The 21,427-nt window shown below is 41.7% G+C and overlaps 1 protein-coding gene across 3 annotated transcripts in view; it reads left to right on the plus strand.

Moving 5' to 3' along the window:
• The first annotated feature begins 4,782 nt into the window (after positions 1-4,782).
• Positions 4,783-21,427, plus strand: part of TRIM44 (tripartite motif containing 44) — a 105,703-nt gene continuing 89,058 nt past the window's right edge. The window contains exon 1 of one of the 3 annotated variants that reach the window (XM_032841041.1): positions 4,783-5,602. In XM_032841041.1, coding sequence (XP_032696932.1) covers positions 4,934-5,602 — 669 coding nt within the window. In that variant the 5' untranslated portion in view covers positions 4,783-4,933. The remainder of the gene's footprint in view (positions 5,603-21,427) is intronic. The other 2 variants (XM_032841040.1, XM_032841044.1) reach the window with 2 other exon arrangements.

Genomic DNA, 21,427 nt, shown 5'->3' on the forward strand with positions numbered 1-21,427 from the left:
CTAAACACAGCTCATCTCTTTGGAACAGATAGAGAGATCTGAGTTTGAGTCCCAACGAGGCCATCTTTGGGCTGGATAACATTTAACAAGTTTCTTTGCCTCTCTGTACATAGGTTTCTTCATCTGTACAGAGTTTAAAATGTCTAATAATTGAAGAGCTATCACCCACATAAATTAACAGACTCTCTCTCTCTCTCTCTCTTTTTTTTTTTTTTAAATACAACATTTATTTCTACAAGTTCCACACATACTCACTGGCCAGGGTCAAACGCAAGCTGCCTTGTTCTCTACAAGAGTAGTGAGGAGTATCTTTGAGATGCCTTCCAGCTCTTGCTAACCATAATGAGAAGATAGCACCAATGTCAGTAAGACAGCCCCCAAGATGATTCAAAATTCTGGGGTAACTTATTATATACAAGTTTACAACGAATATATATTTTATTATGAAGAGTCAGGTGCTTCTGTAACAGAAACTTAAAATGTTGGAGTGGTTTTGGAACTGGGTAGGGAGAGAAGCTGGAAGGACTTGGGGGATAGTGTTAGCAAAAGCCTGAGGAGTCTTGAAGAAATTGTGAGCACAATCCTGATGGCTTTTGAGAAAGCTGTAGATGAAGGGTTAGGGAAAATAAGGGAAATATTGAAAACAGGAGGAAAACGGTCTCTATAATGTCGTGGCAGGAAGTTTAGTAACACTGTCACCTGTAGGAATGTGTAAGGTAGAAAAATGTGTCTAATTAATTGCATGTTCTAGCTAAGTGGATTTCCAGGTAGAGTGCTGAAGTTGATGACCAATGTCTTCTTCCCTATTACAGAAAAATGTGAGAAGAAAGAAAAAAAAAATCCAGAGAAGGACTAAAAAGAAAAATCCAGAACTTGCTAGACTTGAAAATTCTCATCTTCTCTAGATGAGGAATAATGCTAAAATGAAGAAATGGTTTCCAGTCAAAAATAAACTCTAGGATCCTGCAGGGAGCACACTGTCAAATGACAAAGCTGAGAGTGTAGCTATAAAACCCTTTGTTTGGACCTCAAAAAGATCTACAGCAGTAATTCAGAGAATCATTCAAACAATAGGGATTCAAAGAAGCTGATGAGTGTAGTATCTAAGCAGCTTCTGCAGAGGGACTTTTAAAAGTAGAGAAGGGCTTATCCAGAGAGACCTGTGGGTGTGGCTTCTGAGGAATGGAGTGGTGCCTCAATTACCTTCATAGGAGACTCACAATATTTGGAAAGATTCATACTAAGAGAAGCACTGCCAGCGTGGACTGAAGGGGACAGAGTCAGTACGAAACCTAAAGGGACCTTTTAACCCCCTAAATTCTACTGGTAGGAAGTAGACTGATAAACTACAGAGCTGCAAACATGGAAGATAGAAAAAGGGAGGATGACTCAGAGAGTGGAATCAAGCCCAAAGAGTAAAGTCAAAAGCCATGGAGAACCATTCCCTGGCATGAGTAGGACTGAGCCCAATCAAGGAATTTCTAACCTGTTTCCAAATGGATTTCAGGCTTGCTATAGACCAATGACTCTTTTACATCTCCTATCTTTTCTCCTTTTTGAACAGGAGTGTCTGTACTAGTTATCCTAAGCCTGCCCCACGTTGTAAGCTGGATGCAGGAACTTAATTATTCAGATGAAGAGGACCTATACTTTAGGAACTGCATTTAAGACACAAGAAGCTTCATCCCCAGCTGTACCTGATTTAAATAATAAAATTTTGGACTTTGAGCTGATGATGTAATGGGTTGAGATTTTAGGGGCTCTTGGGAGGAAGTAGACATATATTGCATATAAGAGAGATGTGAATCATTAGAGGCCAAAGGGCAGACTATGGTAGTCAGCATCAAAGATGGCTCCAAAGATTCCCACTCTTGACATTCATGCCCTTGTGTAGTATCCTCCCACGATGAATAGGGCTGATTTCTGTAACAGAGAGACTATGTTGGAACTGATGATGTGTGACTTCTGAGCTTAGAGCATAAAAGACACTGCATCTTCTACCTTGCCCTCTCTTGGATCATCACTAGCTTTGCAAGAATTCAGTTGCCATGTCATGAGGATGCTCGAGCAGCCCAATAGAAAGTGGTTGGCCTTCCCGACAATAGCCATGTAAGTAAGCCATCTTGAAAGCAAATCTTACTTTTCTAGTTAAGCCTTTATGTGACTATAGCCCCAGGTAATGTCTTCACTGAAATCTCTTAAAAGATTATGAGTTAGACCACCTAGCTAAGCCACTCCCATATTCCTGGCTCACAGAAATTATGCGAGATAATTAATATTTATTGTTTTAAGCTGTTACTTTTTGAGGTAATTTTCTATGCAATTATAGATTATATAACAAAGTTTCTGTCTCTGAATGCTACCAAAGATTCATGGGGAAATCAACCCATTCTGATTTCTGTGCAAAGCAGTACAGAAGGTCTGTCTCCCTGAGTCTGCCACACCTCATTGCCAGAATTTTATGAAGTCCGTTTTTAACAGTTCCATCAGCATCTTCCTCTTACCATAGAGGGTTCAAAGAAAAGATTGTGAAGTGTTCGATACTGAACAGCATAGTACAATCTTTTCACTTTCTGTCAGATAAAATTAAGAACAAACAACAACAACAATATGACCAAAAAAAGATATCCATCTCTCCCTACCAAACAGCCTGGACACAAAAATGTTCTTTTAAGACATTAAAAAATGTTTTCATTGAAAAAATATTTTCTAAATGTGATAACATTATGTTTTGCATAGGTTGTCATTTCCTTTTAAGCTCGGGGTGGTGGAAAAAGCCAAGCAAGAAACACTATTCACTAGGTATATTAATGTTGATATTTGAGTTGACATTTGTTGAATTTTTTTTTTTCCAAATGGTGCATCAGTCCCTGTTTCAAATGCAGACATAGAATTAATTTCCAAAGAAATGAACTGGAGAAAATAGAAATGAATATGGAATCAGAACAAAACAAAACTTCTGATTCTGCCCCCCCACCCCAACAGCCCAATATTCTATAGAATTGTTCTGAGGTTTAAAAAAACAAAAGATTTCAAAAATATAAATCCTTGACAAAAGCTGCACATGGATTAAGCATACATTATACATGTGGAGACATTGAAAATTATTTTAAATGATTTCTACCCCACCCCACGCCCTGGCATTTTTGTGAAAATCATATGGAAATTCTAGCTCAAAATTACCTAAGGGAAGTCAATGGAAAACAAACACTACTCCATTCCCCTCCATTCTGCTCAACCACACCTCAGCCTCAACCTGGACAAGTTCAAAATGCCCTTTTCCTCTCCTAAATACAAAACAAAAGCTCCAAAAAAAAAAAGAAAAAAGGGATGGATGTAGGGGTTGTTTGTACTACCAGCAGCCAGCCAAAAATACCTAATGTGTTAAAAATATGTTATGGGGCACCTGGCTGACTCAGAGATGAAGCCTGAAACTCTTTATCTCAGGGTGGTGAGTCTGAGCCCAACTCAGGGTATAGAGATTACTTAAATAAATACATTTTTTAAAAAGTGTTTAAAAAGTCCTTCAAAGGGTCATTATATGCACTACATATAATTTGTTCTAATAATAGTAGTTAAAATCTAGTGAATACTTCCAGAAGACAGGCACCTTTACATTTCATTCACAAAGGAGCTCCATCAGGTAGATATTACCATTATTTCTATTTTACCTATTTTTTTTTTTTTGAGAAGTGGAGAACGGAATGATCAATTAACGTCTCCATGGTCACAAAGCCAATTAAATTGTGGCACCAGGATTTGGGAGCCTTCAAGAGAGGATCTTCCAAAACCAGCTGTTAAAACGTCACAAAAAGATCTGGCCTGATTCTTGGGGCTTCAGTGGTTGGTTAATAAATAACAGTCCTTTTCATTTCTCTTGGAACCCAGTCTGGATGTAGGTTGTCTCCTTACATAAAGGAAAATGAGTGCACGTTGGAAGTCTCACTGGACAAATCCTCTCTCGCCACCTACTTCACCAGACATCTCAGAGGAACCCAAGGCAAGCTCTCAGAAAACGGCATAGAGGTTGCCACCCTCGAGATTCCAAGCCCCTAAGAAGCAGGAATGCAAATAGACTTCGCAAACAGACAAAGTGTAGTATTGCTTTAGATCGAAAACGTCTGTTTGCAGAGCCTGACTCTGAAACTCCCTGAGCCTGGGAAAACAAACACAACCCTTCCCGGGGCCGTCTGAAAATCCCAGAGATCAGGTACAGTCTGGTAAAAAAAAAAAAAAATCAACAGCCAGTCCCTGCACCTTGCAGAACACCTGGCGGTGGGGGCTGGGACGGGCGGCGACGGACCGTCGGGACAGAGACTAACATGCACGCGTACACCTGCCTAGCAGCCTTGAGAAGTCAGGTGGACACCTCCGGGGCCCTGGGAGGCGGAGCCCGACTCCCGCCTCGGGAGCGAGCGGGAGACCTCCTCCATCCTCCCCCTCCTTCCGCGGGGGCCGCGCGTCCCCTTCCCCGCCACCCCCTCCCCGGGCCGCGGAACGCGGAAAAGGGCCCTTGCCACTTTAAGTGACTCAGGAAGTGAAAGGAGGCCGCGGGCAGCGAAAGGGAAAGCGGAACCGGGGCGGCTGGGCCAACGGCGCGGCGATCTCGCCGCGGGCAGCGCGAAGCAAGGCGGCGCGCGGCGCGGGGGCCGACGGGGGCGCGGGCCCGCCGCGCCGGAAGTGCTCGCGCCGGCGGAGGAAGCGCAGCGGGTGCTGAGCCGACGAGCGGGCGGGAAGGCCTCTTGCTCCTCCGCCCGGCAGGGTCTGGCGGGAGCCGGCGGCAGCGGCGCCACGGCCTCAAGCCTGTCCCGATACCCGGCGCGGCCAGTGCCCGGGACGGGACCCGGGCGGCGCGGAGGTCGGGAGGAAGCCGCGAAGAGCTCCGGCGCCGAGCTCCGAGGCCCAGCGGCCTGGGCCGCGTCACCGCAGCCACATGGCCTCGGGAGGGGGCGCGGCCTTCGAGGAGCTGCCGCACGACGGCACGTGTGACGAGTGCGAACCCGACGAGGCCCCGGGGGCCGAGGAAGTGTGCGGAGAGTGCGCCTTCTGCTACTGCCGCCGCCACGCCGAGGCGCACGGGCAGAAGTTCCCCAGCCACCATCTGACCCCGTACGTCCACGGCGCTGCCCAGGCCTGGACCGCCGGGGCCCCGGGGCAGGGTGACGCGAAGGAAGAAGCCGGGGCCAAGGTGGAGAATGAGCGGGATCTAGAGAGCGAGGTGGGGGAGGAGAGCGAGTCCGAGGAAGACAGTGAATCGGAAGAAGAGAGCGAGACAGAGGAAGAGAGTGAGGACGAGAGCGATGAGGAGAGTGAAGAGGACAGTGAGGAGGAGATGGAGGACGAGCAAGAGAGCGAAGCAGAGGAAGACAACCAAGAAGGAGAATCCGAGGCGGAGGGAGAAACGGAGGCAGAAAGTGAGTTTGACCCAGAAATAGAAATGGAAGCGGAGAGAGTGGCCAAGAGGAAGTGTCCGGACCATGGGCTCGATTTGAGCACCTATTGCCAGGAAGATAAGCAGCTCATCTGTGTCCTGTGCCCTGTCATTGGGACTCACCAGGGCCACCAGCTCTCCACCCTAGACGAAGCCTTCGAAGAACTAAGAGTAAGTATTGGGCATTCAGAACATAGACCTAGAGGTCAGGACACCTGGGTTTCAGCTCACGTGGCCTGCTTGTGGCCACATTTGCCTTCACCATGACCTTAAAAAGCTAGTGTAGTCAACTTAATTGAGGCAGGGCTTACCCTCTTTTGGGTTGAACTCCTTTGAGAATCAGTTGCAAGTTCTGGACTCTGACTCGAGGAAAATATATGTATACACGAAGCCTAGTGTACGATTTCTGGAAAATTGCAAGCCTCTGGTCCGTGGATCCCAGTTAAAGCATTCTTTGGGAGTGTTGACCCCATAAGCCAATTCCCACAGCCAATTCCCATCACCGTTGTTGAGACTAGTGCCTGGACCCGGTAAGGCAGTCTCTTTGCCTCCTTGAGAATATGGGAAACTGTGCTTCAGCCAGATGAAACCAAGCAGACGGTTCCTTTGTAGTGAAGAGGTGGTGGTTTCCATATTAAGGTCATATGTGTCCCCGGTTTCTTTTAGGTTCTCCATGTGTGATAATTGTTTGGAAAGGAGGATGAGAGGTTGGAGACAAACTTAGAATGGGAATGGGAGTTCCTGTGTCCTCCATCTTTGGCAGGAGGACAGGACCTTCGTCTCTCTTGGACCTTGCTGATCTCCTAGAACAGTGTTTGGAAAGTCGTAGACATTATTAAATATTTTTTGGGCGAACAAATTTGCAAATGATTTGCCTTTTGTTTATGGTGTGGATGTTTGTAGTCAGAGAAATTGCTGGAGTTAACCAGGGAGGAAAGTTGGAGCAGAGTGACCAGTTCATTAGTGAATGTTGTCATAGTATGAGGACTTTTGTTTCCCTAAGCAACCTTGCAATTACTGGCACTGGGATAATAAATAGTTTGTTAACAAAAATCTCAACACAGGAGATTGTATTTTTTTTTATTGTAAAACACACAAAGTGTATAAAATCATATGCACAGTCTAACAAAAAAATTATAAAGCAAATTCTGATGTACTCTCTACCCAGATTAAGACATAGAATATTACTATCAATATTGAAGACCTCTGCTCTTTCCAATCATAACCATTTCCCTTCCCCATAGGAAACCATTTTCTGGACTTCTGTGGTAATATTTCCTTACTTATCTTTATACTTTTATCGCATATGTAGGCATTCCTAAACTTACTTGAGCTTGACACAGTTGATGTCGTATTGTGCGTTCTTGTGGGTTTTGCTTCATTATTTTCAGCATTGTGTCTGTGAGATTCATCCAGTGGGTAGCTGTGGTTTGTTCATTTTCATTGTGTAGAGTTCCATTTTATGATTATGCCACAAATCACCTATTCTGTCAGTGATGAGCATTCCATTTCCAGATTCTGAGGTTTCTGCCTATTATAAACAATATTGGTAGAGGCATTCTTGTTCTTTTCTCCTGGTGAACATCTTCATATATTTAAATGAAATGTAAACCTAGGAGTAAGATTGCTGGGTCACAGACTGGGTATGTCTTAAATAGCACCAGATTTTGCCAACTGTTTTCCAAAGTGGTTGTACCAGTTTGCGTTGCCATGAAGAATGTATGACAGTTCCTGTTCTGTATCATCACCGGCGCTTGATATTGGAGAGTTAAAATAAAATCTTTTTTTAAACATTTTTTTGAAGAATGTATTTATTTGACAGACAGAGATCACTAGTAGGCAGAGAGGCAGGCATAGAGAGAGGGGGGGAAGCAGGCTCCCTGCTGAACAGAGAGCCCGATGTGGGGCTCCATCCCAGGACCCTGGGATCATGACCTGAGCCAAAAGCAGAGGCTTTAACGCACTGAGCCACCCAGGCGCTCCGAGAATTAAAATTTTTGTCAATTTTGTGGATATGTATATCTTCTTGTGGTTTAAATTTGCATTCATCTAGTTACTCAGGACTTTGTGTATCTTTTGTATCTCACCTTTTGTGAAGTGCCTCATTCAGGGTTTTTTGTTCATTTTTCTCTTAGGTGGTCTGCCTTTCTCATTGACTTATAGAAGTTTATTCTGACTTCTTTGTTGTTTCTGTGGGTTGCAAATATCTTCTAGTCTGTTGTTGTTGTTTTTTTTTTTTAATTGTGCCTTGAGTAGAAGCTCTTCATGTTGATGTAGTAGAATTTATCAATAATTGTCTTTATTGTTAGTGCTTTTTGTGTCTTGTTCCACTTAACATTGATTTTCCCATAGTGGAAATAGGGGCTCAATTTCATTTTTTCCCCTTACAGGTAGCCAATTGCCCTAGCAGCATTTATTGAAAAGCTTGTCTTTTCTACACGGATCTGCTGTGCACGTGTCCATATGCCTGTGAATGTGTTTCTTGGGTCTTCTGTTCTGTACCATTGATCTGTTAGTGTATCTCTGTGTGAAAAACATGTTTTCTTGGTTACCATAGCTTTGTAACATGTCTTAATATCTGGTAGAGCAAGTCCTTCTATTTTGTTCTTCTAGAAGAGGGTCTCAGCCAATTTTGGCCTTATACATTTCTTAGGAGCATACTATAAAGTTGTATTAAGAAAGCCTGCAGAATGTTTTTTGTATTGCCTTGAGTTTATAAACCAATATATAGAGAATTAATACCATTCCAAGATAAAGTCTTCTCATATATTGAGGTCTAAATTGCCTCATGATAAAGTTTTATCTTTTTTTTTTTTTCCCCTGAAGGAACTTGTACATCATTTTGAAATTTATTCCTGGATACTTAAAATTTTATAGTATTGTAAAAAAAATTAAAAACTTTTTAACTGTATATAGGATAATGATAACTTTTATGTATTGATTTTTGTGTTAAGATGTCTGCTGAATTCTCATAAATATTCTAATGTGTAGATTCATTCTACATACATGATCATATTATCTGCAGAGAGGGACAGTTTTTGTTCTTTCCAATCCTTATATATGTTGTTTTTTTCTTGCCCTACTTTAGATAGGACCTCCAGTATAATGTTGAATAGAAGTGATAGTGGGTATTCTGACTTGGTTTTAACTGATGAATAATTTACAACATTTCACACTTAAGTGTGATAGTGGTTTGCTTTTTTTCACAGATATATTTCATCAGGATAGGAAAATTCCCTTTAATCTTGGCTTGGGAGTTTTTCTTAATTTTGAGTGGCTACTGAATTTTGTCAGGTGATTTTCCTGCATTTATCGGGGTGTTCATTTGATTTTATTCTTCTACTAGGTTAATGTGGTGAATTATGTCAATTGATTTTTTTAAATTTAAAAATCAGTAGTATGTTCACATGTCTCAGAAGTCTCTAGTTCACCTTTGTCTTTTTCACCTGGTTTTGTCCCCAACAACTATTAGTAACCACTTTTATTAGTTTTTTGCTCATCTTTCAAATGTTTCTTCTTGTTTTTGTACACAAAAACACGGGGTGGGGTGTGAAGGGTCTTATTTCCATCCCTTTACGTTACTGTATTTTACAATTAAAGCAGTTTTCATTTCTGGAATAAATGCAACTTGGTCATGGTGAAGTATCTTCATGTTTTAAAATTTGGTTTATTAATAATTTATGTAGGATTTTTTTTTTTTGTTTTTATTTATGGGAGAAATTAGCTTGTAAATTTTCTTTTCTGTACTGCCTGTATGAGATTTTGCTATCAGGGTTATGTTCGCTTCGTAGTATGAGGCATTGTGTATTGCTTCTCACATAGATTCTCTCTTTTAATGCTCTGGAAGTGTTTGTATAAGATTGATTGGTATGTCGTCTGGATCTGAAAAGAGAAAGAGATAATTTTGTTACTTTGTTTTCTACAGTATTTTTGGTGATGAATTCAATTTCTTTAATGGTTGTAGGTCTATCCAAGTTGTCTATTTTTCCTTAGGTCAGTTTTGATAAGTTACATTTTCCCAGAAGTTTGTCCATTTTTAACTTTTCATGTTTAACTTTTCAAATGTATTAGTATAAATTTGTGAACCATATTGTCTTACTATCTTTCTTTTTCGTACTGTAGCTATCCTCTTTATTCCTGTAAGAACAGTAAGCCTGTTGGTCATAATCTGTCTTTGATAATTCCAGTATATGAAGACTTTGTAGGTCTCCTCTGTTCTTTGTGTGGTTTTTTTTTTGTTTTTTTAAGATTTTATTTATTTACTTGACAGAGAGAGAGAGAGAGAGATCATAAGTAGGCAGAGAGGCAGGCAGAGAGAGAGAGAGAGGGAGAAGCAGGCTTCCTGCTGAGCAGAGAGCAGGATGAGGGGCTCCATCCCAGGATCCTGAGATCACGACCTGAGCCCAAGGCAGAGGCTTAACCCACTGAGCCACCCAGGTGCCCCTCTGCTGTTGTTTTTGATGGTATTTTTCACGTTTTTTCATTTCCTTTTGTGTTATGTTTGCACAGCTCTTCATTGCCTTTGAAAAATTATTTGTGGGGATTTCCCAAGCCTTGGCATGAAGCTGTATTCTTCGAAAGAGGATTGAGTTTGCTTGTGCTAAGGCCCAAGAGTACAATTTGTTTGGAACCCTCTTTAAACTAAATGAATTGCTTGAGATTTCATGGATCAGATTTTCAGGAGGTACCTGCCCAAGTTTGCAACTTCTTAAAGATTTCATTTTCAGGGCGCCTGGGTGGCTCAGTGGGTTAAGCCGCTGCCTTCGGCTCAGGTCGTGATCTCAGGTTCCTGGGATCGAGTCCCGCATTGGGCTCTCTGCTCAGCAGGGAGCCTGCTTCCCTCTCTCTCTCTCTCTGCCTGCCTCTCTGTCTGGTTGTGATCTCTGTCTGTCAAATAAATAAATAAATAAATCTTTAAAAAAAAAAAAAAGATTTCATTTTCAGGGCGCCTGGGTGGCTCATTCGCTCAGGTCATGATCCCAGGGTCCTGGGATCAAGCCCCGCATCAGGCTCCCTGCTCCACCGGATACCTGCTTCTCCCTCTCCCACTCCCCCTGCCTGTGTTCCCTCTCCTGCTGTGTCTCTCTCTGTCAAACAAATAAATAAAACCTAAAAAGAACAAAAAAAGAGATTTCATTTTCATCCAGCCTTGCAGCTCCGCACCTCCTACTGTTCAGCTCCAAGGCAACCCTCCCACAGTCCCCTTCAGAGGTGAGATAGCAGCAAGTTTCGTTTGTCTTTACCCTAGGATTTTACCCTGGTAGGGGTGAGAGCATCCCAAGTCCATGTGGAAAGGGTCTCTTTTAAATGTCTTACTCTGAGGGCACCTGGTCAGCTCAGTTGGTGGAGTATCCGACTCTTGATCTTAAGGTTGTGAGTTCGAGTCTTACATTGGGTGGAGACATTATTTAAAAAACAAATTAAAGAAAATGTCTCACTCTGAGCATGCCAACAGCTTTGCTTTCTCTCACCTTCTCCTCTTCCACCTCACTGTGCACCCCCTGTGAAATGCACAGCGCAGTTTAATGCAGATCAGTAATGTCCTCAGATCAAGAGCTGCTTCACGTGCTCTTCTTCTTTTTTAAAATATTTATCTGTATTGAGAGAGAGAGCGAGCACAAACGAGAGAGAGGGAGAGGCCCTCTCCCCACTGAGCAAGGTCCCCATGTGGCACTCGATCTCAGGACTCTGAGATCATGACCTGAGCTGAGGGTAGCTGCTCAGCCAACTGAGCCACCCAGACGCCCCTCCTGCACTCTTACTATGTCAACATTGGAACAGTATTGGTAACTAAACTATAGATATTATTAGAATTTCACCAGATTTTCCTCTAATAACTTTTGTTCCAGTACCCTGTGGTCTCATTACTTTTTTTTTTTTTTCTTTGCCTTTGATGACCTTGATAGTTTGGAGGAGTGCTAGTCCAGTGTTATGTAGAATGTCTCTTAGTTTGGATTCGTCTGATGTTTTCCTCATGCTGAAACTGAAATTAATGGGGTTTGGAGCGATATAAATTCTCTTTTTTGCTTTGCTTTTTTTACTTAGCAGTGTGTCTTGGAAATCACTCCATAGATATATCTGTTTGTTTATTTATTTATTTATTTATTTATTTTTACAGCTACAAATAACTCCATTGTACGTCATTCGTTTTAATCTTAATTTATGATACTCTATTTTTCAACTCTAGAATAGTTATTTGGTTATTTTTTAAAGCTCTATTTCTTTGAATCTTTTGGGATTTGGCTTTATGTTACATTTTCATGATTCTTTTCATGTCTCATAATTTTTCATCCAATACTAGACATTGTGTTTAAAAGAACTGTAGACACTAGAGTACTATTTTCTTTTCTCCCCCTCAGAAAGGGTATGCCATGTATTCTATTAGGCAGCTAGGATGAGAGGCTGATTATTTTGATCCAGTAAAGATTGGTGCTTGATCAGAGCTTGGTTGCAGCTTTAATTAGCTTCAGTGCATTCTGGTTTCAGATTTTTTGAGGCCAGTGTACATTTGCTTATTGGAAGAGAGTAAGGCTCCTGGAATATTAAAGGTAGCCCAGCATGATGATGGTGAGGGACCAGGGTCTTTGTTACGTTGCATTCATTCAGCAAGTATGTATGGAGTATTGCCCAAGGGCATGGGAGCTTGTAGCACTTGGGATATAAGAGTGAGCAGAATGGAAAAAGTCCCTAGTTCTATTGGAGCTTACATTATACTAGAAGGAAATAGAGAAAAATAAATTAGCAAATAAACATGTATAAGTGTTATAAAGAAAAAACGAAACAGTGCAGGGTTAGAAAGGGACAGAAAGTATCCTAGCTCTGCCATTTGCTTTTTGACATTGGGCAAGCTATGTAACAGTTTGGCCTTATTTCCGTATATCTGAAATGGGTATGAAGTTATGAAATGAAACAGGATTTTCATGTGGATAAAATGGTTTAGTTTGTGATAAGACACTTGAACAATGCTTAACACATTGTAAGTTCTCAGTTACAATGTAAGTTAGCTGCTGTTTTTATTACTAATATGAGGAGTCTGGTTAAACATACTTTTTTAAAAAAGATTTTATTTATCCATTTGACAGAGATCACAAGTAGGCAGAGAGGCAGGCAGAGAGAGAGGGGGAAGCGGGCTCCCCGCTGAGTAGAGAGCCTGAGGAGGAGGAGGATGGGAGCCTCGATCCCAGGACCCTGTGATAGTGACCTGAGTTAAAGGCAGAGGCTTAACCCACTGAGCCACCCAGGCACCCCTAAACATACATGTTTAGATAGCTTCATGCCTAACTGGGTCATGAGTGGCTGGTATTGGTGGAGGAAGGCCAGATTGTTGCCAGATTTACTTAGTGTAAAGCAAACTTCAGAATGGACAGAGAACCAAGGTGACTGTATGGAAAGAGGGACCTGAGGGCTGGGCCAAAAGAACCAAGGTGAGCACTTTGAAAGGACAAAATTTACACTTAGTCCTTGGAGTGACTTTTATTTTATTTTATTTTTTTAAGATTTTATTTATTTATTTGACAGTGAGAGCACAAGCAGGGCTGACAGCGGGGAGAGAGAGGGAGAAGCGGACTTCCTGCTGAGCAGGGAGTCTGATGCAGGGCTCCATCTCAGGACCCTGGGGTTGTGATCTGAGCCGAAGGCAGACACCTAACCATCTGAGCCACCCAGGCGCCCCTGGGATGACTTTTAAAGTCCTGCCTCTCCTCCTATGCTGTATTTATTTCTTCTTTGCTCGAGAGGATTCTGTCTCCAAGGATTTTTGTGGGTCCACATTTGAACTAACGTGTGTTCCAGCTTTATCATAGAAATATAGTTATACAGCCCAAATTATGACCTCTCTTTGAGTTACATAACCTCCCATTCAGATATGCAGGTTTCTCTTACCATAATTTCTGGCTCTGAAATGGGTCATTGGGTCTGACAAAGGAACTTGATCTGGCTTATGGATTTATTCATAAGAAAATTCTTATATTGTCAAGGGGATTTGCAGTCATAGCTACTTAATGAGTCATTTTTGTTGAACAATAAAAGTGCAATTAGATGTTCTCAGAACTCTAGACCAGTAGTTTAAAAAAAAATTGAACTTAATCTACAATGAGAGAGGTATATTTTACATTGTAGCTTTGTTTACACACACACACACACACACACACACACTTTTAAATAACTCAGATGGAACATTGTATGTCTTACGAGATATGATGTTTTCTGTTTTTGTTCTATTCTGTTAAAAACTTCTAGATTCTCGCACTAAACTGATTATATTGCATATTAATGGGTATGTCCTGTGATTTGAAAAGTATGTGTCCAGTGCACTGTAGAATCACTGAAGGAAAGGCAGAGTTATAAAATGGCTAAGGGACAAGTGGTAGGCAGAGTTCCCAGCAAATGCTTGTGAGCATCTGTGGAGTTCTTAACATGACTCTATTATGGGTAGATCTGAAGGGTTTGAAGCCACACCCTTTGCCCTCAAGTGTGCCTTTAAGATGGTTATTTGGGGAGAAGAATGTTTGGTTAAGGGCATGGGGAACAACTGCAGAGAAGAGCTAGTGAGGGAGCACTATTAGTGAGGTGGTTAGAAGGATCCAGGCATATGCTCCGAACAGCTGTGGCTTTAGGTATGTCAGTGCCGCATCCTGTAATGGTCCATGACTGGCTGTTTAGTCAGCTCGTAAGAAGTAGCTCTGGTAGGGGGGCAGAAGGTTGAAGGTCTGCCAAAATGTGCCTATTTATATTATTTTTAATTGTCTGAAGGGTTGGGTTATCTTCTAATAAAACCATGAAGCACTGGCCACAGAATGATTCTGTGTCTTATTTATTTGTTTAGAATAAGACACACTAAGACTAAGGTAAAGGGAATGGCTTCCTGTCAGTTGGAGCAGCCCTGTATGGTTCTGTGGAAGATTTATGAGAGAGGCCTGCAGTTCTGGGATTGCTCATGTGAGTCTACCCTTCAAAATGTACTTTCTTAAGCTGTGATAAGTCTTGAAGTTAATACAGTGAAGAGGACAGAGAGGGCCTTAACTTTCACGGAGTTCACCCTCCAGCTGGGGAGAAAGAGAGGTAATTTGGGATGGTAGTGTGTCCTGTGAAATCAGCAAGTCATAGTCGTGAGGGAGTGAGTGGCAGGGCAGTGGCATAGCAGACCATTTTGATGAGGTAGTTATGGAAAGCATCTCTGAGCATATGATTTTGGGTAGAGACCTGAGTTCATGAGATCTAGCAAAGATCTAGGAAAACCCTTCTTTTGTGTTGCCAGTTGAGTACTGCTTGTGCAAAGTTCAGTGATTCGTAGCAGAGACGATTGCTTTGGTTCCTGCAACTTTTCATGAAAGGATAGTTGGCTCTTGAAGTGAGAAGAATAACACAATTCTAGGAATTGTAATGTTCTGTTAGCACAGGTGACAGTAGTACTGTTGTGGAGGGAGTACCCTGTGGAGGGAGTATGAGCTTGTGGGGAGGGCCTGGAGGGCTTCTGCAAGATTAAACACAGGAGAAAAGCTGTCTCATTGTGCCCTGTTCAAGTGTAGACGCTTTGTATGATCTTCATTATTAAAGTTATACCTTATAATCTAAAACTTAAGAAAAATTGTGGGAAGGACACCTGGGTGGCTCAGTCCGTTGAGCGGCTGCCTTTGGCTCAGGCCATGATCTCAGGGTCCTGGGATCGAGTCCCTCATTGGGCTCCTTGCTCATGGGGAGCCTGCTTCTCCCTCTCCCTCTGCCCCTGCTCATGTGCACTCTCTCCCCCGTCACTCTCTGTCAAATAAATAAATAAATAAAATCTTTAAAAAAAAAAATTCTGGGAGAAGAGTGGTTAAGGCAGAAAGAATAGTGAATGCGAAGTTGGTTTTTTTTTTTTAATTTTATTTATTTATTTGACAGACAGAAATCACAAGTGGGCAGAGAGGCATGTGGGGAGGGTGGGGAAGCAGGCTCCCCACTGAGCAGAGAGCCCGATGCAGGGCTTGATCCCAGGACCCTGAGATCATGACCTGAGCCAAAGGCAGAGGCTTAACCCACTGAGCCACCCAGGCACCCCGTGAGTGCAAAGGTTCTAAGGTGGAGGTGAACTCTCGGTATTAGAGGGGCAACAAATAGGTCATTTGTTGGGGAGTGAAAGAGGAGTAGGAGGTGAGGTCAGCAAAGTAAACGGTGTGTTTCTCACCTTGGTATCACATTTCTGAATAATCTGTGAAGGGTAATTCTTCAGAAAATACCTGTGACTGGCCCCATCCCTGCCAGTTAAATCAAAATCTCCGGGATTTATCAGGTATTTTGTAGAAGGTCCTTTTATTGAGATTCGTCTTGTGTTCATCTCATGATTAGACTAGAGTTAGTGGTTTGGGGGAGGAAGACCACAGAGTTAAGGGTGCATACTATCAAGATCACTATCAGGGTTGGTGTCTGGGAGCCATAACAGATTAATAGCTTGCACTTATTATATATTACTTATGGTTAGGCACTGTTCTAAGCTCTTTATCATATTATTAATTTGATCCTCATAACAATCCTAGAGGTCCATTATTTATTTTTATTTAAAGATTTATTTATGTGAGAGAGAGAAAGCACGCGTGTGAGCATGAGCTGGAGGGGCAAGAGGGAGAGGGAGAGAGAATGTCAAGCAGATTCCTCACTGAGTACAGAGGCAATGCAGGGCTTAGTTTTGCCATCATGACTTGAGCTGAAACCAAGAGTCAGACACTTAACCAACTGTGCATCAAGGTGCCCCAAGGTACATTTTATTATTATCTCTATTTTAAGGAGGAAGGAAACTGAGGCATAGGGAGATCACATAACTTTCCCAGGGTCATAGTTGGAAAGTGGCAGAGCTTAGCCAGGAGTCTTAACAGCTGATTCCTGAGAAAAGGTCCAAGCTTTTCCTTCTCTCTCCCCCAAGAATCCAGTGCCTTCTTTTTCTCTTCCTGACCTCTTGATCAAAACAGAATGGGTTAATGGGGATTATAGATTACTAGATTATTGCTTTTCAGGGTAAGGTTGCTGATGAGTAGTCTTACTGTTCTTAAACCCCTCTGCGAATAAAGGACCGTGTGCCTGTGGCACCAGCTTTTCTTGGCTACAGCCCACAATACAGAAGTTGCCCTGTCTATTCATTGGTGTACCTTTTCTCCTCCCTTGCATCTGACCCAAGATTGGGAAGCCAGAGGTGAATCTGTGTCAGTGTTCAGTGTGTCTTCTGCTTGAACTTACAGTTCAGTCTGAGATGACCAGCTCAGTTTCATATTCCTGTCCCAGTTGGTTCTTTTAATATCCAGAGCCACAGTCTACTCTTGTGTGGCAGGTAGGAGCACAGGTGCTCATAGACTCTCTGAAGAGAGGACAGAAGATATACAAGGAATGGGTGGAACAAAAGCTTTGGTCCTGATACGTGGGGTAGAGAGGAGAATGCGATAGGAAACACAGAACTCTGGCCCTGGAGGACTTAAATCCTTTGTATGTGTGCTTTATTTTTGGTTTTGGTTGTGTGTGTATCACTGTCATAGGGATCAAGCCAACATGGCATCAAAGAAAAAATATTAATATTGATGTCCTTTACAGATGTCACAAAATGAATGAAGAATTAAAAAATCCTTCAAATATGCTAAAGCCTTAATCCATACCATAGGCCAGATAACCATATTCTTGTTGAACATTAATTATATATTAAACTCACTTCGGATGTGTTTAGCTAGTTTTTGATCAGGTAGCAGTGTAATCTGCTTTTAACTTCAGTAGAGTATTAGAGAAAATATTCATTTTAATGTTACAAGCTATAGCATATGGTTAACATTAAAGACTGGTAGTTTAAGTTAATCCTACTTATCTGAATAATTTTTGAGCATTTGTCGTGAGCTGTGTGATGAATATGGAGAATAAAGAAAAGCTTTTGACATCAGGAAGCTTATAGTCTAATAGGAAAGATAGTCTTTTCAAGTGCTTATTTGTGTGTAAATAGAGGAGCAGTACAAACATCAAGCTATGCGGGGCTCAAAGAAAAGAGAAATTAATTTCGGGTGAAAACACGGAATCAGGAAAACATGGAATCAGGAAAAATTTATGGCAGGAATGATATTCAAGGTGGACCAGATGGGTAGGATTTTACTAGGTAAATACAAACTAGACTGTTAGATAGCCCTCCTGTGTTCCCATAGCAACAGCCTATACACTTTCACTGTAGCATTAGTTACAGTATACTCTATCGATGTTACTTCTTTCCATGTCTGACATGGGTTATAAACTCTTCTGGGGTCACTACTTTAAGTTATCTTTATGTTCCCAGTACCTAGCACAGTGCCTGTTGAGTAGTAGATGTACATGGAATATTTGGTGAATATATGAAATGAAATATGTCATCTAGTCCCAGCGTGTTGATGAACTGAAAGAGATAGTATTGCAGAATCATTTAGTGTTTCAATGTTTACATTAGTTCACCTGCATCTAATACAAGGAAATAATTTGGAAAAATCCAAAATAATAGCAACTCAAACAAGATATTCATTTCTCTCTGTAAATGGAGTCTGTATATAAGCAGTTTAAGGCTGGTGTGGAGAAACTGTGACGTTCTTAGGAAGGTAGGCTCTTTCTAGCTCCACTCTGCTACCCTTAAGGTGTAGCGCTTGTCATGGACCAAGTTGACTGCCGGAGTTGAGCCAGCACGTCCAAGTTCCAGGATAGCAGGCATAGGAAAGTGAAGAAGGGCACGCCCTTCTGTTTTAAGGAAACCCCCCAAAAGTTGCACATGTTGCCGCTTATGTTTCACTGGCTAGAGTCAGTCCTGTGGCCTCATTTAGTTGAAAGGGAGGCTAGGAAACAGTCTTTTCTCTAGGCTACACTACGTCCAGCTGAAAGCTGGTGTCTGTTGCTAAGGAACAATGGGACAATGAATATAAAGGACCAAGCAGTCTTGCATCAGTCGGCTTTGCGGTCTATGAACTTGAGTACTTACTAGCTGTGTCGTGTTGGCTAATTCACTCAGCCCCTCTGAGTCTTGGTTTCCTCACCTGTAACATTGGCATAATAGTTGTTTCTCCTTGTCGGGTTATAGTGAGGAACAAAGATCATACGTGTAAGGAGCTTAGTTAGCATAGTGCCTGGAAGATAGTAAGCCCTCAGCTGTTGTGGCTCATTCTTAGTACCATTATAAAGCCATCTAAGGTTCTATTCCGAGTTCAGTTCCAAACCAGTTAGTCTGGCGGCAGTAGAAGTTCTGGACACCAAGTTTCTTTGGGTGGAAAGTGTTCAGCCCCCTCTCCTTCTGCTCCTTCTGCCTGCTTTATTCTGGTGGGGAGATAGGCTGGTGAAAAAGTTGTCTTTGAGAAGAGGCTCCTGTATGTTTCAGTGTCCTGCTGGTGCCTTATGCACTAGCTAACCAAAACACAGCTGGTAGGTCTAATTTTAGGTTCACAAGTCTTGCCGGTTGTCCTCTTTAAATTCTGTTTTACATTCTGAACTGTGGGAAATTTTTATAGAAGCAGAGGGGAGGCAGGGGCGATACGCTCTTTATTTTCTGGTTAGGAAATAGCCTCCATTTTCTTTCCAGGAGGCAGTCATGGGGAGAGAGATTATAGACACCCCTCTGTTCTCCTCTCTGTCCTTTGGGTCAGTATGAATGCTGGTGGGGTGTAACCTGTGTTGAGTGGTAGACTCTGACTTCACGTGTGTGAAGTATGAAAATACTGGTCTTCAGCTGAGGTTATAAAACTAAGACAGTCTAGAAACTCTGTCTGCTGTTGGATTTTGAGGCTCTTTACAGCGATGAGAGTATAGTAATAATAGTTATTGAGTGGTTTTAGTTCAGGTGCTTTTCACTCATTGTTTCCGTCGATCTCAGTACAACTCCCATAATACACTATGTTACTATGATTGTCATTTTTTGGATGAGGAAACTGATGCTCAAAGAGGTTGAGTTTTTTGGTAGGTCACCTAGCTAGTAAGTAGGAGGACTAGAGTTTAATCCCAGGTCTGATGCCCAAGTACGTGTTCTTTCCCCCCCATGTTGACTCTACTCCCCCATTTAAATTATTCCCACTTATATCTAAACTTTAAAGTTGTACTAACAGTCTTCTCATGTTTACCTTCCGTATGAAAGTACTTAATAGATACTTTCTGAATATTCTAAAACTGTTTCTTTTCTACCTGAAATTTTCTTCCTAGATATTTTACAAAGTATTTTGATTAATAACAGACTGTTTTGTCATTTTTTTCTGTTCAACCTTCTCTAGCTCAGTACTTGGTACTTAGTAGTGCCCCAATATGTTGTTATTCAATTAATAACAACAACAACAATGTTAACTAAAACTTACTGAGAACTTAGTATGTGCCAGGTTCTGTACATGTTACCTCATCCAATTTTTACCACAGTTCTTTGAGGTAGAGTATTTATTAAGATATTTTTATATAGTGTTCGAAGTTAGTAGCATGATGATTTTTTCTTTGATTCAGTCATTCAATCAGGTACAGTATTTGGAGCAGTAGGGAATTTACCAGTGAGTAATTCTAAATTCCTGTTTTCTTAGAGCTTATATGGTATGAGCAAAACAGACGTAAGGAAGTTCAACAGTAAAGTATTTCAAATGATGATAAGATAAATACTAGGAATAACAAACTAGGGGAAGGAGGAGGAGAATGACTGGATGGGGGAAAGGAGTGGGGAGCTATTTAAGGCTGTGAGGAGGAGTTGTTTGAGATAGTGACTTGGGTAGAGTTAAAGCCAGTGATGGGAAGCTCTGGGGGCATAGTGACCCAAATGGAAGGAATAACCTGTGAAGAGGATCCAAGATGAAGTGAGCTGCTGGGAGATAAAAAGGATGGGTGGAGGATAACTTAGTAAGGGTGGAGATGAGGCATTAGTAGTTGAGGTCAGATTACCTAGTAGGTCATGATGAGGACTTTGGATTTTATTCTGAGTAGCCACAGACTATTTAAGCAAGGGAGGGAGGGGTGTGACTTACGTTCTTAGAATTTCACTCTGGTGTCTGTGTGGAGGTGGATGGTAGGGTAGCAAGAACGAGAACAGTGCTGTTGCTTGGCCTGGGGAGTAGTACCGGTGATGAATGATGAAGAGTAGTTGGAGGTGGCATGTGTTTTTGAATTAGCTTGAGAAAGACTTGATGATGGGGTTCTCAGAACCAAAAATGATTTCAGATCTGAGCAACTGTATAAAGGTAGTTGCCTGACGTAGGAATGGACTTGGAGTTGGAAAATCAAGTACCAAAAAAAAAAAAATGTTGGTAAAGAATTTTTATACATGACATGGTGATAAAGAAATTCAGTTTTGGGGTGCCTGGGTGGCTCAGTGGGTTAAAGCCTCTGCCTTCGGCTCAGGTCATGATCCCAGTGTCCTGGGATCAAGCCCCGCGTCGGGCTCTCTGCTCGGCGGGGAGCCTGCTTCCTCCTCTCTCTCTGCCTGTTGTGATCTCTGTCAAATAAATAAATAAAAATCTTAAAAAAAAAAAAAAAGGAAATTCAGTTTCGTTTTCTTTTGACAAGGCCTTAGCTTTCTGATTTGATTCCTTAGGAGGACTTGTATATTCTATCTTTTGGGCCTTTTCCACTGTTTCCCCCCCAAAAACCTTTTTTTGTAAAAAAGTTGGGTTGTTTTTTTTTTAAAGCATGTTACCAACACAAGGCCAGTGGAATAGGAAAAAAAAACAAAACAGCCAGCCAGTATTCTTTCTGAATGCAGCATCTTCTGATTTTTTATAATACACAATTCAATATTTAGGAGCCAGTTTAGGATGTTTAAGTGATTAACATTTACAGTTCTACGGACAAATTACTGTTCTTTTGGTGCCCAGCTAGTTATTGGCATTAGACTAGACTAACTCCCATAAACCTACAGAGATAATTCTTGTCAGAGGACAAGTCAAGAGACACTTCCTGTCACCTACCATATTCCACCTTTGTTTCCGTTCCTCACGCATTTTCAAAGGACGTTTACATTAAAATGAACTGTACTACTGTTTTGTTTTTGGAGTAAATGGATGGACATATGTTTAT

This window comes from Lontra canadensis, unplaced genomic scaffold (genome assembly GCF_010015895.1).
Source record: "Lontra canadensis isolate GAN:19392208 unplaced genomic scaffold, GSC_riverotter_1.0 scaffold118, whole genome shotgun sequence".
Taxonomy (NCBI): Eukaryota; Metazoa; Chordata; class Mammalia; order Carnivora; family Mustelidae; genus Lontra; species Lontra canadensis.